Raw genomic sequence first — 16932 nt, forward strand, 5'->3', positions numbered from 1 at the left:
GAATGTGGACCAGAGATGGCAAACAGGCTGTATGTGTGCTGCGGAAACACTGCCATCTAGAGGCAATCACTTGTAATTGCACCTCACCTAGACCTGCATGCACAGGCTGTGTAATAGGTATACACTTTCTAAGCAAAGCCTGGAATAGGTATGTAACGCTAACACAATTGCAAAGTGGCATTTAGGTAGAAGTATGTTTATTGAAGAAAAAAAATCTGGAGCAGACAGATTTCAGGTTTCATTTCTGTTCATTGAAAGAACCAGTTTCACCAAACAAGCTTTAAAGGAAGAGGAACTGAATAATTCATTTTGTCAGTTACAATTTATAAAAAAGGCTCCAAGATTAACTAAATACAACTATTACAATACAATTTAAGAAGTGGCCTTTAAAAACTCTTAAATAACCCTAGTAGCAGCAGAAATGTCACACATGTGTACACCAGTATGTTACCATGTGTAAACACGTATTAGTAACAATATACTTAATAACAAAAATTATGCATTTTTAAAATATTAAATATGTACATATATGTATATAATAAAGAGAAATCTGGGCCATATTTTTTCATAAATATACAATTCCTGATACCAAAAACAAAGTGACAATAATACACACAAATGCATTTTATCATAAGGCATGTTGAACAACAGTTCACAATACTCAAGGGGCATCACCTGGTTGCAGAGGGCAAACTTTCCAAAAGTCTCCGCCGAGTAGTGATCCTTGCACACCGAGGGCACCGGGATGACTGGAAGCACTGTTTGTGAAAGCAAGCCCTGCATGCTGCAAGCAAGGAGATCAGCTGTCAGACAACACACCATCTTGTTTTCTCGTATGTGAATGATGCTCATTCCCATCCCAGGGAGGCAGGGATCTAAATCAGAACCCAGAGTCTTGCAAAAAGTAATCTTTAAAACTCACAGGTGTTATAAATTACCTGACAAGTCATGAACATGATGCTCACAGAGTCTAAAGAACATAGAAGATGCCACACAGTGTCCCCAGATCTGCCCAAACATGTGGCAGGGGTTCCCCAGCCTTTGAGAGATTGGTGGCTGAGGACCCTTGGGAGGTGGCACCGCTTCTCTGGAAATGGCCCTAAATGGAGAGAGCTGCTTCAGTCAACATCATGCCCCCTTCCTGGCAACAGCCTGCATCCAGTGACTGGTCACTGTGGAGTGTCTGACCCAGCCGGCTCTCTGTCCCCAAGTTGGGACAATGATAAGACGCCATCCAGGCTCCAGAGTTCCCCCACTGGATGGGCTTGAGACTTGAACAGGTGAACTTTCCCCCGTCTGAGCCTGTTGGCTTCATGTCCCCCACAGAGATATTCTGTATGGAAATGTCTGCCTCTCTTGATGGGAAACCTGTCCTGCAGGCCTGCAACACTGCTTAAAGGGTAAGGGGAGACAACCCTGGGATGGCCTCAGTGGAGAATGTACCCATAAAAAGGGACATGTTACTAAAATCTCTCTTGATAAAACATGAATCCAGAGTACAGGATTCCCTTGGGCACTGATATCCGAGAATAAACACCAGTAACCTTTTCTGTAAAGAACCACAGAGTAAAGGCTTTAGGCCTGGGGGGCCACATGGCCTCTATAACAGCTCCTCAACTCCACCAAAGTAGCACAAAAGGAACAGGAGATAACAATTCATGATCGAATTACAAAACAGGACAAGCCCAGGCAAAAGGAGGAACATCTCCTCTATCCAAAACCCCAGCAGACCTCATCCTTTATCCCTGCTCCACCAAATATTCCTCCCCATGGACCCCAAACTGGGTCATCTCCAACCCACCACACAACCACACTGCACTTTTAAGAAAAACCTGTGCCCAAGTTATTAAGCTATTATGCAGCTGAAGTTAACTCTGTGATTAAGTCATTAAACTTAAATTTACAACTAAGCTGAGTGATTACTAAGTTTCTGCTAGTTATTAAAATACCTGAACATCTTCTACAAGTTGCCGTCTGAAATGGGAAGATGACAGTTGTACTCCGGCAAAATTCACAAATGAAGCCCTTTCCCTGACAGAGCTGTAAAAGAAAGCATCAGAAAGTCGGAAACTGGAAATGCTTCTCTTGATACAGAAACTGAGTTAGCAATTTTACAGAACTTGATAATCATCAATTCTTGGTTGTCTATGACTTTAGCTTCTAAAAAACCGGATAAGAACAATAACAAAAAAAGGGCACATAACATCCATTTCTCACCAAGTCAGTTTAAAACACAGAAAGATCATGATTTTAAACTTTGTTTATTTGTCTCTCTTTTTGAGACAGGCTCTTGCTAGCTGCCCAGGCTGGCCTCGAACTCCTGGGTCAAGGGATCTTCCTGCCTCAGGTGGGACTACAGATGCGTGCCACCACCCTGGACTCTCAACTTGTGTTCTTAAATGATGGAATTTCATTTCCATGCTACACTGAAATCTTCCAGTTCATGCAGACACAAGGCTTCCTGTTCTGTTACATCGGAGTCCATGTGGCTGTTTCAAGCAGACTGGAATCAAGCAGCCCCAGCACCCAGACTAAGTCCCAGGGCCCTGGCTTGCAGCCCAGCTCCCACAGTAATCGGCAGGATGATTTGGGTCCATTAATTCGAAGCTCTGAACATCACTCTCCTCATCTGTAAATGGTGTCGCTGGCACTGCACTCAGGGTTTGTGGGAGTTAATGGTCTCATGTAAAAAGCACGCTGCACAGGCCCTGGCTTGGGGACAGGTCAGGGACCCACCCGCTCCCAGCAAACCCTCACCTCACAGCTGGCCACATGTGCAAGGGCTGCTTTCAGAATGTCCTTGAGTAAGGGTGCCAGCAGCCCTCTCTTGGTCCTGAGGAGGTCCTCCAGGGAGAACACGTGGAGAACTTCAGTCAAGTGTCTGGGAACCTGCTCGAACTCCTTTAATGCACTGCCAGAGAGGAAGCAGAGGGATTCAGGAAGACACCCACACAGTACACAGGGGTGGGAAGGACAGGGCAGGTGCTTTCTCTTGGCACTCAGCATTAATATTTTTAAATCAATAAAAAAAAACACCTACGAGAACACCAGTGAACCCTGTGTACCACTTTACTTATTGCAAGTGTACTTAGATGCCAGGAAGAAACTGAAATTCCACAAAACGTGATTCCAAGAATGTGCAGAGAAATGCAACTCGGGCAGGCTGCCCCAACCCTCCTTGCACAGAGAAAACAGAACACATTTTTGTTTTGTTTTGTTTTTGTTTGGTTTGGTTTGGTAGTGGGGATTGAACCCAGGGTTGCTCCACCACTGAGCTACATCCCCAACCTTTTATATCTTTTATAATATTAAAAATATACTTGCGATCCTCCTGACTCTGCCTATAGGATTACAGGCATGAGTCACTGCACCCAGTGGAACATTTGATTTTCAACTCTTAAAAATGTGGACCAATTCCACCATCTTTCCTGCCCCCATACCCACTTTCTTCCTTTTCCTCCCCTTTACCCAATGAAAGTTCCTCCATTTTTCTCATGTCCCCCTCATCCTCATTATGGATCAGCATCCATTTATCAGAGAGAATATTTAGCCTTTGTTTTTTGGGGATTGGCTTACTTTGCTTAGCATTATATTCTCCAACTCCATCCTGCAAATTCGATAATTTTATTCTCTTTTAATGCTGAGTAATATTCCATTGTGAATATATACCAGTTTCTTTATCCATTCATCTATTAAAGAGCATCTAGACAGCACATATGGTGCAAGGCTACATCGTGTACAACCAGAGAAATGAAAAGTTGTTCTGCAATTGTGTTCAATGAATAAGAGTGAATTCTGCTATCATATACCTAATTAAAATAAAATAATTTTAAAAAGAAAATGAATTTTTTAAAAAAACAGGAATAGTCACTTAAAAAAAACATTGAAAGTGCTCTTGGAACAAGAGTCAATGAGAACCTCTTTACTTCCAGGAAATGAGGAGATCAGGAAATTGAGTGTAGACACTGCCCATAATCTCCATTGCTACTGCAGGAAAAAAGGTGATTAGAGAAAGTTTATATAGAACCTACTGAAAACTTTTCCTCTTTCTCTGCCCACATCTTACTTTAAAAAATTAGTAAAAAACATTTATTTAATAAAAAAATATGTACCTAGTACCATTTGATTATCATGAAATCAAAATGACACCCTGTTCATTCCAATTAAATTTCAAGGGTATCAGTGCCAGTGACTGTTGTGACAGCTAGCAAGAGAATTACTGCTCACAAACAGGTATGTGACTCTAAATCTGTAAGTCCAGCACTGGGCTGAAGACTAAGGCATCCGAGTGCCAGCAGTCATGGTTACCTGAGTAACCAAAGGCATCTAAACCTTACCCTGGTCTCCTTCTGAGTATCCTAAAACAGTTACTGGTAGCCTGTGCTGGACCTGACACTCCACGAAGTCATACTGGCTTAACTCTCCATCCAGCATGGGACACTTACGCATGCTGCACCCTCTGGTGGAGGTTCCAGATTCCTCTTCTTGATTCCAACTTGCCCTTCAGGCTCAGGCTTTTCCCCCAGGAAGCCTTGTCTACTCCCAACCCCACCCCATCCCTAAGTGTGCTCCATACCGCCTCTTCTGTACCCTCTTGGTAACATGCAGTCTGACATGTGTAACATGAAGTCTGACCATGAGCTGTCTGACTTCCCCCCTGCACTTAACGTATATTTGCTAACTTTTTAAATTTGAAGCACAGAATGGCTACTTCACAAGATTTGGTAGAAGGGAGGATGTGTGGGTTTCACCACATGTCATAGAGGAGGAAAATGGAGACCCTGAGAAGCACTAACCTGTCAGGCCCATGATACCAGATGGGGCTCAGGGGCCAATGACTACTGACACAGATACATGGTCCTTCCTAGGAAATTAAATCCAAAAGCAACATATCACCATGATGAAAGATATAAATCTAAACAAAATATTCTAAAAGCCTATGACCTCATTTATTATAATGAACATCTTAACCCTCTTAAGTCACTGTCTCCTCTTCCACTTAAAAATCAATTATGTTCCTATACATCAGTATTGAATCAACTAAAGGAAAAATTAGGAAAACTATCCCATTCACAATAGCCTCAAAAAAAAAATTGGGAATCCAACAACAGAGGTGAAAGACCTCTACAATGAAAACTACAGAAAGAAATTGAAGACCTTAAAAGATCTCCCATAGGCAGAATTACTATTGTCAAAATGGACATACTACCAAGAGCCCAACACAGATTCAATGCAGTTCCTATTAAAATTCCAATGTCATTTTTCACATAAATAGAAAAGGTAGTCATGAAATTCACTTGGAAAAATAAGAGGCCCAGAGTAGCCAAAGTAATCCTTAGTGAGAAAAGCAAAGCAGAAGGCATCACAATACTAGAAGTTAAATTATACTATAGAGCTAGCATAACAAAAACAGCATGGTACTGCACCAAAATGGTACAGAAGAGAAACCCATATAAATACAGTTATCTCATACTAGACAAAGGCACCATAAATATACCTTAGAGAAAAGATAGCCTCTTCAACAAATGGTGCTGGGAAAACTAGAAATCCATATGCAACAAAATGAAATTAGACCCCTATCACTCACCCAAATCAAAGTGGACCAGAGACCCTGTGCCTACTCAAAGAATAAGTAGACCCAACTCTATCATGTCAGCTTTGGAACTGAATTCCTCAATAAGACTTCTAAAGTTCAAGAAGCAAAATAAAAAATCAATAAATGGGATGTATAAAACTAAAAAGCTTCTTCACAGCAAAGGAACCAATCAAAAATGTAAACAGAGTGCCTACAGAATGGGAGAAAATCTTTGCCATCTGCACCTTAGATAGAGCATTAAATTCCAGAGTATACAGAGAACTCAAAAAAACATAACACCAAAAAAAAAAAAAAACCCAAATAATTCAATCAATAAATGGGCAAAGGAACTGAACAGGCACTTCAAAGAAGAAATATGATCAGTCCAAAAATATATGAAAAAATGTTCAACTTGTCTAGCAATGAGAGAAATGCAAATTAAAACTATACTGAGATTCCACCTCATTCCAGTCAGAATGGCAATTATCAAGAATACAAGCAACAATAAATGTTGGTGAGGATGTGGGGGAAAGGTACACTGTTACATTGCTGCTGGAACTGCAAATTGGTGCAACCATTCTGGAAAGCAGTGTGGAGATCCCTCACCAATCTTGGAATAGAACCACCCTTTGACTGAATTATCCCACTCCTCAACATATACACAAAGGACAGTGTGACATGGCCACATCAATGTTTATAGCAGCTCAATTCACAATAGCTAAGCTATGGAACCAACCTAGGTGTCCTTCAACAGATAAATGGGTTAAAAAAAAGTAATACACACACACACACACACACACACACACACACACCACTCACACACATAATAGAATATTAATCAGTCATAAAAAAAGAATAAAATTATGGCATTTGCTGGAAAATGGATAGAACTGGAGACTCTCATGCTAAGTGAAATAAGTCAATCTCAAAAAACCAAAGGCTGAATGTTCTCACTGATATGATAACTGGGGGGAGAGAAGAATAGAAGTTCACTGGATTAGACAAAGAAGAATAAAGGGAGGGTGGGGCAATGGAAATAGGAAAGACAGTAGAATCAATCAGATAAAACTTTCCTATGTTCACTATGAACATATGATCAGTGTAACTCCACAACATGTACAAGAATGGAAAGTAATGTTCCATGTATGTATAATATGTCAAAATATACTATACTATCACGTATAGCTAAAAATAAAAATAAATCTCTCATTGAATTCACATCTAAAACTTTACTGACTGGCAGTCCATCCTATGCATGTAGTATCAATTTAAGTACCATCCTGTTACTAAACACCTGCTAGATTTTAAACATGATTTCTTATTTTAAAAACTTCATTTTAGCTAAATCTCTGTTCATATCACAAATTTATCCTTAAGATAATCTTCTAGAAGTAGAGTCAGAGGGCTGTGACCTCGCCCAGGTTTGACAGGACTCCTGCCTCTCCTTCTGGGGAACTGAACAGGCCCCAAGCTCATAGCAGCATTATTCATAAAGCAGCAAAGCAACCCAAGTGTCCTTCAGTGGATGGATATGGGCCCACAGGAATACTGCCCAGCCTTATAAAAGAAGGAAATTCTTTTTTTAAACCTTTATTTTATTTATTTATTTTCATGTGGTGCTGAGGATGGAACCCAGTGCCTCACACATGCTAGCACAGAAGGAAATTCTGACACATGAATCAACATGGATGAATCTTGAGGACATTTTATTATGTGAAATAAGCCACAAAAAGACAAACACTATCAGATTCCACTTGTATGAGAGTAGTCACTGTTCATAGAAACATAAAGTAGAAAGGTATTTTCTAGGGGACAGGGAAGGAAACAGGCAGGTGTGTTGAACATACACGTAATTTCCAGTTTGCAAGAGGAAAAGAGTTCTGCAGATGGACAGTGGTGATGAGAGCACAGCAATGTGAATGGACTGAGCACCACTGAACTGCCTCGAACATGATTAAGATGGTAAATTTGAGGGCTGGGGTTGTGGCTCAGTGTAGAGTCTCACCTAGAATTTGTGAGGCCCTGGGTTTAATCCTCAGCACCACCTAAAGATAAATAAATATATTATGTCCATCTACCACTAAAAGAATATTAAAAAAAAAGATGATCAATTTGCGGCCATACATATTCACTACAATTTATTAATAACAACTAAAAAGCCATTAGCTAGAGTTGGTTCACCCTTTTCCTGGCCCATTCTTCTTACTCCACCAGTGACTTAGCAATTCTGAGAGGTGGTCTGCATTCCCAAGGACAGCCATGAGGTAATCACTATGTTAAGAAGCCCTGTGACCTGGGGAGCAAGTTCCCAGAGGCACTCAGAGGATCAGCAGCTGGAGGAGGGAACATGGACTGTCTCAGTCAAGAATCATACCTGGCAGCAAACCTGCAGGTCTTCAACAGCTTCTTGATATGAAAAAGCTGCTCCTGGATGTCCTAAGGTGAGAAACCAAACAGGGAAATTTAAATATTTAAATACTAATCAATAACATTGGCAATGTACACGTCAAAGTGAAATGCTACTTCTCACCACCGTGGATTGGCACCCCTGGAGAAAACAAACCTTTAAAGCAAACAGCCTCTAGAGCAGGGGTTCAGAACTGAATCCACAGATCCACAGAGGGTCCTGGATGGATCCAGGTATTGTGGAGCCTGAAGCTTTACACAACTTTGGGACTTTCTTCAAGAAAAACACAAATTATGTATTAATATAAAGATTTAGTAGGGGCCTTGGAAAGGAGTCTGTGTAAGTGAGGGCCCCAAAGGTAAGCTTCATTTACATCACAGTCCATCTGCCTTTCAGAAGGTCCGCATGGGATTCCATGAAACTAGAGTGAGGTACATTTCCTGCCCTGGGACACTTAGCTGAACTCACTTCCCCTGCAGAGGCAACTGCTCACCTTTACCCTGTCCAGTTCCTTGACTTTCGCATAGAGGTTCTGGCCGATGCTCAGCAGATTGAAAATGGGTTGGTGCCATATGCTATCCAGGAGCTTTTTGGAGAAATTGCTGACGTGGTACTTCCTGAAGTCCCACATCATCAAGATCCGTGCAGGAATGCAGGACTCTGCATACGAGTAGCAGCAGTCACAGAAATACTTCCCCAAATATTCACAGTACCGGAGCCGCTTCACAAACTCTGCCAAGCACATCAGAGACTGAGTGTCACACACCTTAGGCTGGAAATCAACCCAGAGCTGCCCACCACCACAAATTCCTATGCAAGGTTCAAAGACTCCAATGGCTGTTTTTAAGATGGTAAAGTCATACATGACCTCATGACAGCTGGGAAAACACTGGCAGGACTTGGGAATTTACACTGTAGACACAAGTTTTGCTATAGGGGATAGATGTTGGAAAATTAGAACCCTCCCTAAATACTCCTGGGTTTGGAAGATGGATAAAGCAAACTGCAATGCAACAGAAAGAGCATTCCATTTAGGATCTTAAATCTGGCTGGGAGCACGGACTCCACTTGTCACTAACAGGAAAACCTAAGACAGCTCAGAATCTTTTCAGGCCAACTATCCTGAAACCACAAAATGCAACTCAGAAATGGATTCAATATCACACACAGGAAGAGTGCTTTGTAAATACCAAAGCAGTACATACACAATACTAGGAAGCAGCATGCAAAAGAGTTCCCTGACGTGTCAGAGAGAAAAATACAAAAATGAACAAAGGATGGGAACAGGTCCTACATGGAGAGCAAAGCAATAACCAAAAGAGATGTAAAAAAAAAAAATCTTCATAAGAGTCAGGGAAATGCATATAAAAGCAGTGAGATACTCTGTTCTCCTCCATAGTGTCACACATCTAGACGACTTAGAACAGGTGAGGTGTCTAGGGGCAGGCACTCACCCCGGCTACTGAGGGAATAACCTTTTAGGAGCACACTGCTGGGACATGCTTCAGTGTTACGTGTGTAGCAGTAATCCCAACTCCGTGACTCCATCAGACAAATGCCAACAGGCACATGGACACACACAAAGGTACTCACTAAAGTACTCCAAGGTGGGGACGGGGGAGCAGCAACCAAAGTGTGCATCAAAAGGCAACTCGCTCCGTAAGTGCAGCACTCTCAGTGTAAAGTGCAGTGCTTCAGCATGAAGTGCTATACCCCAGAGGGCGAGGGGGAAGTTGTGGGGAGGCACACCCCGGTTACAGGTAGACATAATATGATGTCAATCTTGTTTTTAAAAATACATACATACATAGTCTAGATGCCACCAAGAGCCAATAGTGAATATTTCTGGAAAGTGGGTGAAAATGATTGGTGCTCTTCACACTTTTTAATTTGCAAACATGAATCGGCACTATTTTAGGAAACCTCCCTAATAAAATGTATCAATAAATGAAAGGCATAAACATAAAGGTGACAAACATCCCTGCACTTACCACTAGAAGGAAAATGATCCACCTGGAGTCTCCCAGGTACCCCTCCCTCAACACTAGGGTCTAAAATGAGCCAGGTTTGAAAGCTGGATATTTATCACCCTTGGTTTAACTCATGTGCCTTTCTAACTAACGTGCCTGGGGGAGCTGTAATATCACCAGTTGACATATTCAGTGACATACACTGTGGGAATTAATGAAATAATGGTTGGGAAAGCAGCTACTACAGGATCAGTCACTGTAGGTTCTGAATAAGGTTTCCAAAGAATGGCTTGAAAACTACACAAGGCCTGAGTGGCCACAGGAGCAACCTTTCTCCAGGACCTCCTCTGGGCCACACACTGCTTAGATATTAGACATATACTATATCAGACTTGAAACCGTGTGAGGTAGGGAATATTATTTCCTATTTCATTGATGAAAACACAAGTAATGGGAGTCAAGTCAAGGCAGGGGCATGCAAGCAGGAAGCAGGCGAGCAGGATTCTAATCCAGGCCTGGGCTGGCAGAGCTCCAGCTATGGCTGTCAAGCCCTGCACCTCCTCTGCTGCACTTGGTGGAGGGAAGGGGAGGAGCTGATGCCTCTGCTTCTGCCCAAATTATCCTCAGGCCCAGGTCACACTCAGCTGATTTTTAAAAGCACACTAACAGCGGGTTCTCACCGTTTGCACTCCTTATGCTCCATAAGGTGCCATGAACGCTGAATTAGCCAACACTGAACCACTGCTCCTGGGGAAGACAGGGCCAGGAACCTACCAGCATCCCCTAATGACGCTTCCAGCAACTGATCAATTTACAACTTTATTTCATGTATATTTCTGTTTAAAAACACCCTAATTAATATATTTTGTTGGTTTATGACATTGAATTCAAAGCCAAAAGTACTATAAACCATATTTTCTCCATAAGAACAGTCATAACCTTATTGTGCTTAGGGACACTATTTAGCACCTCAGCACTATGCTCAGGGGTCATTTTAAACAGTGAAATCACCACCAACAATAAAAAAAAAATCAGAAAAATGCTACAAACATGGCAGGAAATAAACTATAAAAGGTATCTTTTGGCCTCTAGACTCTACATTCCTGATTAAACTTGGCAAGACTGGAGGAGAAAGAAGGAAACAAGGGGCCAATAAATCTTCCTGATGGAATTCATCTTCCCCTAACATCTAAAACTCCTAACGCCTCAACATCTGTTCACTCATTGATCAAACTTCACTGAATACATACAAGTGTTATGCTACCTATACAGAATAAATTATGCTCGTCTCTTCTGGTTTCCTAAGACCCTTAATTAAAACAGAACAAAGTGTCCTAAACTAGTGGCTCTCCGCCCTCAAAGAACATTTGGAAATAGCTGGAGACATTTTTAGTTGTCACTACTGGGGGACTCCTACTGGCAACTGATGCTGTTAAATATCCTACAAGGCACAGGACATCCCCACAACAAAGGCAACAGCACTAACTTAGAGAAATCCTGCTCTAAGCAGAAATTGTTCTTCTGTAAAAAGTTAATGAAGTATTCTAAAACAGTGTTGTCCAAATAGAACTTTCTGGAAATGTTTTATATCTGTGCTTTCCAACACAGTAGCCATGTGTTACATATGATAGTTTTTGTATTTTTCATTCATCGCACAAGTTAATTAAACATTTAATTTAATCATAGCCACATGAGCAAGTGGCTATCATATTGAATAAAGAAGTTATAGAATACATCCAACTTAAGAGATAACTAAATCATGGTATGAAATTCAATTGGAATCCTCATGAAATAATTAGCTATAATTGATATCTTAAGAGCAGCAAATAAAAATGGACTACTAGCAGACAATACTGAATTGTATTTATTTATTTATTTATTTTGGTGTGCTGTTTGTCATCCTCATTTTTAGGATATGCTTAGTAGTAAAGGGTGAAATGTCAGGTTCACAGTGTGAGATTAAAAGTGACTAAGAATGATAACTAAATTCTATGTGAAATTCCGAATTGGTTTATGGAAAAAATAAAGGACAGTGGTAAAAAACCTGAAAAAAAAAATCTATAAAGTCTATAATTAGCGGTATTGCACCAACGCTAACGTCTCAGATTTACTAATTTTACTGTGATTACGTAAGATGTTGACATTGGGGGAAGCTCGGAGAAAGGGATTTGGGAACTGACTGTACTATTTTTGCAGTAATTCTTTTAAGTCTAAAATTATCTCCGAATACAAAGTTAAAAAGTTATCCCAAGAGCTAAAGGAAGTTTTCAGGAAAAGCCCAAAATGGTTAACACGTCATGAACAACTACGCCCATAGTTGTTAAGGTCCTGTACGACCTGTGCTCCTGCCGGCCCCTCCAGCATGCACTCTCTCTCTTTCTCACTCTCCAGCCACACAGGGCTTCTTTTCAGCTGCCACACGCACTCTGCACATGATGAGCACCCACCTTTACAGGACAATCCCGTTCTTACAAAACCTCTCACTCCTAGTAGCCCTGCCTCAAGAGCAGATTAAGTTCCCTTGCTGTAATGGAGTTTTACTCAACCACAAAGAAGAATAAAATGGTGTCTTTTGCAGGAAAATGGATGGAACTTGAGACCATTAGGTTAAGGAAAATAAGCCAAACTCAGAAACTCAAGAGTCATTATGTTTTCTTTCATATGTGGAGGCTAAAGAGGAAAAAGGAAAAGAAAGGTGAGGGCTGGGGACATTACTTAAAATCAAAGAGAGGTCAGTAGAGGATAGGAAAGATACTAGGAGGAGGCAGGAAGGGAGAGAAAAGAGAAACACTGGAAAGGAGAAACACTGGGGAATGATATTGGCCAAATTACATTGTTGTATCATGTGCATGTACAAATCCATAACAATGAATCTTACCATTTTGTACAATTAAGAACTGTGAGAAAAAAGTTGCTTGCTATAAACCCCATAATACTTTCACCTTTCTCTTTCCTTACATACAACACCCTTGGTTTTATTTGCATAGTTGATGATTTATGTGGACTCCACAGAGGCAAGACCATGTTTAAAATTCACCACAGTGCCAATTGTGTAGACACACAGCTCCATGTTTAAACAAACTCAGGAAGTTCTTAAGAAGTTAGTGGGATTCACAGTCACACGTCTATAGTTTCTGACTCATGAATCTGATATTTACTGAGGCACCAGGACACAGTGGGGAACCAACAGACATGGTCCTTGCTAGACTAACTGAGTTAATGTGTCAATTAAAGAAAACTGGTTCTAACTATGATGCCTGTCATCCAATACAGTAGAGGAAGTCCAGACAGACTTCTGCTTTCTATTTTTATCTAGAGCACATGACAGAAGTGAAAGGAATTCCCAGTCCCAAGTGGGAAACTTGCTGGGGAAAGCCTGGGCTCTTAGGCCTCAGCCCAGAAATGATCCTGGCAGGCTACCTCCTCCAACTCTCTCTGAAAAAGCTGCCCAGCTCCCAGGCAGGCCATTCATTCTCTCAACAAACAACCTTTGAGGACCAGCTATGAGCTGAGCACTCTTCTAGGAGTAGATGATAAAACAATGCACAAAACCAGTAACATATCAGCCTCCCAGTTTATAACTTATTCCACAGTTAATGAGACAAATCAGTGGAATAAAAATTTTCTAGGAAGAACATGCTACAAATAAAACATAATGACAGCTAACACAAAGTGTTCATGTAATTGCTTCTGGTCAGTATGGAAAGCTGGGAATTTTTCACAGAGCAGCCCTGGGAAGACCCCAAGATTTTTGAGCAAAGATGTCATGGAAGTAAATGAACCAGCCATTAAGTATGTTGTGCAGGTGGGGTGGATACTAGAGGGAGAAATCCAGAGATGCAAATCCCTAAATCAAGAGTGAGCGTCCCCTTGAAAATCCGCAGGGAAGCCATGTATTTGGAGTCAAATGCTTAAGGGGAGGCAGCTAAGACTCTGATTCTTCTGGTTCCTGGTTGGTCATGCAACTCTGTAGTTACTCTATCATCATGTAACAGACAAGCAATCCATTATCCACACTTACTAGGCTCTATTGGAGTTCCACAGCCAGCACAGAGAAAATTCTGGGCCACTACCACCAGCTCCCTCCTGAGGACAGAAAATGGTTATAATAACATTAACATTTCAGAGGTGGCCAATGGAGCATTTTTTACCAATGGACATCATGATGTGTTTCTTCCCTTAGGACCTTAATTTTGTCACTTATCATTTGGAAAAAAAAATGAGATTTATTCAGTACAATTTTCTAATTGAACTATCTGCATCTTTTAAAGCTTAAACCCTTTAAAACTCTCTTCTGTCCCTAAAGTAGAGGTCAGAATCACAAATTTTTACTCCACCATGGGGTCTTTAAGAACTTTTCATTGCCCGTGCAGCACAGGAGTTTTTCTCCACATTACAGTGGAACGACACCAAAAGGTGCTGTCTTTGGAAAGTTCATAAATGGACCCAAAGATATTCAATGAAAAGAGGTAATGGAAGAAATACTCCATGGAAATGTTTCCTACTGAATTGCTGTGCACAATTTCACCAAGACAAGATGGTTAAAATTGAATTGGAGTTCAAGACCAGCAAAAATGGTGAATGCAAAAGTATGCTAAGTCTCTGCCCATCTACCTTAGAGACAATCGAGAGAATCCCTACAGAAGAGATATCCAATGCCAATTAAAGTGACCTCTCACAAGGCCTAGAGAGCCCGTGAGCTCTTCTGCCCAAGAAGCTCCAAAGACTTTCCTGCCATACTCTCTAAAGAAAGAAACAGAATGAATCTATGAGGCACTTCCTTAAGGCCAAATCAACAAGGTTCCATAGTCCCTTTATGACCCTCTGGAGTGTGCTCACCAAATCTAACACAAACCAAGAGGAGTGGAAAAATGAGTTGGTAAAAATGTCTATTCTGTAGCGCCTGCAAAGGTAGGCAGACCTGCAACCGACAGAACAGGCCCAGCGGCCCGTAGAGGGGCAGAGCCACCGCCAGCGCCAGCAAGGTAGGCGGACCTGCGATCAACCGGCAGAACAGGCGGAGGGGCAGAGCCGCCGCCCGCGCCTGGAAGGGAGACTTTGTAACTATATAAGAGCAATATAAATATATAGGGGGAAAATTCAATAACACAACAGTTTCACCAAGTAGAAAGAAACACGAGCAATATAAAAAGACAAGGAAAAAAAGGACCACAAGCAATGCAGGTCAACTCAACGTTAGAAGAGGTAATATCTGCAGCAGATGGAATGTCAGATAAAGAATTCAGGATATACATGCTTCAGATGACCTGGAGTCTCAAGGAAGACATTAGACAGCAAATCAGACAATGAAAGATCACTTTTTTTTTTATATTTAATTGCTTTTATTTTTTAAATCCATGATGGATTGCATCACAATGCTTATTACACATACAGAACACTATTTTTCACATCGAAAGAGATCACTTTGACAATATTACATAAACAAATCCAAGAAGCAAAAGATCAACTATACAGGGAGATAGAGGTTATAAAAAACAAACAAAACAGAAATCCTAGAAATGCAGGAAGCAATAAACCAACTTAAAAACTCAATTGAGAATACTACCAGCAGAGTAGAACATTTAGAAGATAGAACATCAGACAATGAAGACAAAGTATTTCAACTTGAAAAGAACATAGACAGCTCAGCAAGACTGTTAAGAAACCATGAGCAGAACATCCAAGAAATATGGGATAACATAAAGAGACCAAACTTAAAGAGTCATTGGGATACAGGAAGGTATAGAGGTCCAAACAAAAGGAATGAGCAATCTGTTCAATAAAATAATATGAGAAAACTTCCCAGACTTGAAGAATGAGACAGAATCCCAAATCCTAGAAGCCTACAGGACGCCGAATGTGCAAAATCATAAGAGATCCACACCTAGACACATTATAATGAAGATGCCCAACATACAGAATAAGGAGAGAATTTTAAAAGCTACAAGAGGAAAAAAAGCAGATTACATTTAGGGGTAAACCAATCAGGATAACAGCTGATCTTTCAACACAGACTCTGAAAGCTAGAAGATCCTGGAACAACATATTTCAAACGCTGAAAGAAAATGGGTTCCAACCAAGAATTGTGTATCCAGCGAAATTAAGCTTCAGGATGGAAGATGAAATTAAAACCTTCCACGATAAACAAAAGTTAAAAGAATTTGCAGCTAGAAAACCATCTCTTCAAAACATCCTCGGCAAAACATTACAGGAAGAGGAAATGGAAAATAACAATGAAAACCAACAGTGGGAGGTAGTACAGTAAAGGGGGAAAAATAATCAAAGAGGAAAAACAAACCATGTTAAGTAACATAAATAAACAAATATGGCTGGAAGAACAATCCATATCTCAATAATAACCCTAAATGTTAATGGCTTAAACTCACCAATTAAGAGACACAGGCTAGTAGAATGGATCGCAAAAAAAGACCCAACAATATGCTGCCTACAGGAGATGCATTTGAAAGGAAAAGATATACATAGACTGAAGGTGAAAGGTTGGGAAAAATCATATCACTCATATGGACTTCAGAAACAAGCAGGAGTGTCCATACTCATATCAAATAAAATAGATTTCAAGCCAAAGTTAATCAAAAGGGATAAAGAGGGACACTACAAACTGCTCAAGGGAACCATACACCAACAAGACATAACAATCATAAATATATATGCCCCAAACAATGGTGCAGCTATGTTCATCAAACAAACTCTTCTCAAGTTCAAGAGTCTAATAGACCACAATACAATAATTATGGGAGACTTCAACACACCTCTCTCACCACTGGACAGATCTTCCAAACAAAAGTTGAATAAAGAAACTATAGAACTCAATAACACAATTAATAACCTAGACTTAACTGACATATATAGAATATACCACCCAACATCAAGAAATTACACTTTTTTCTCATCAGCACATGGATCCTTCTCAAAAATAGATCATGTATTACGTCTCTTAGAAATTATAAAGGACTAGAGAT

At 40.6% G+C, this 16932-nt stretch overlaps 1 protein-coding gene across 2 annotated transcripts in view; it reads right to left on the reverse strand.

The window, feature by feature from the left end:
- Window positions 1–321: 321 nt before the first annotated feature.
- Window positions 322–16932, reverse strand: part of Rubcnl (rubicon like autophagy enhancer) — a 29226-nt gene continuing 12615 nt past the window's right edge. The window contains exons 8-13 of one of the 2 annotated variants that reach the window (XM_076872365.1): window positions 13974–14038; window positions 8476–8714; window positions 7950–8011; window positions 2758–2911; window positions 1950–2040; window positions 322–784 (exon numbers count right to left, since the gene is read on the reverse strand). In XM_076872365.1, coding sequence (XP_076728480.1) covers window positions 672–784; window positions 1950–2040; window positions 2758–2911; window positions 7950–8011; window positions 8476–8714; window positions 13974–14038 — 724 coding nt within the window. In that variant the 3' untranslated portion in view covers window positions 322–671. The remainder of the gene's footprint in view (window positions 785–1949; window positions 2041–2757; window positions 2912–7949; window positions 8012–8475; window positions 8715–13973; window positions 14039–16932) is intronic. The other variant, XM_076872366.1, reaches the window with a different exon arrangement.

The sequence above is a fragment of the Callospermophilus lateralis genome, chromosome 12, assembly GCF_048772815.1.
Source record: "Callospermophilus lateralis isolate mCalLat2 chromosome 12, mCalLat2.hap1, whole genome shotgun sequence".
Lineage (NCBI taxonomy): Eukaryota > Metazoa > Chordata > Mammalia > Rodentia > Sciuridae > Callospermophilus > Callospermophilus lateralis.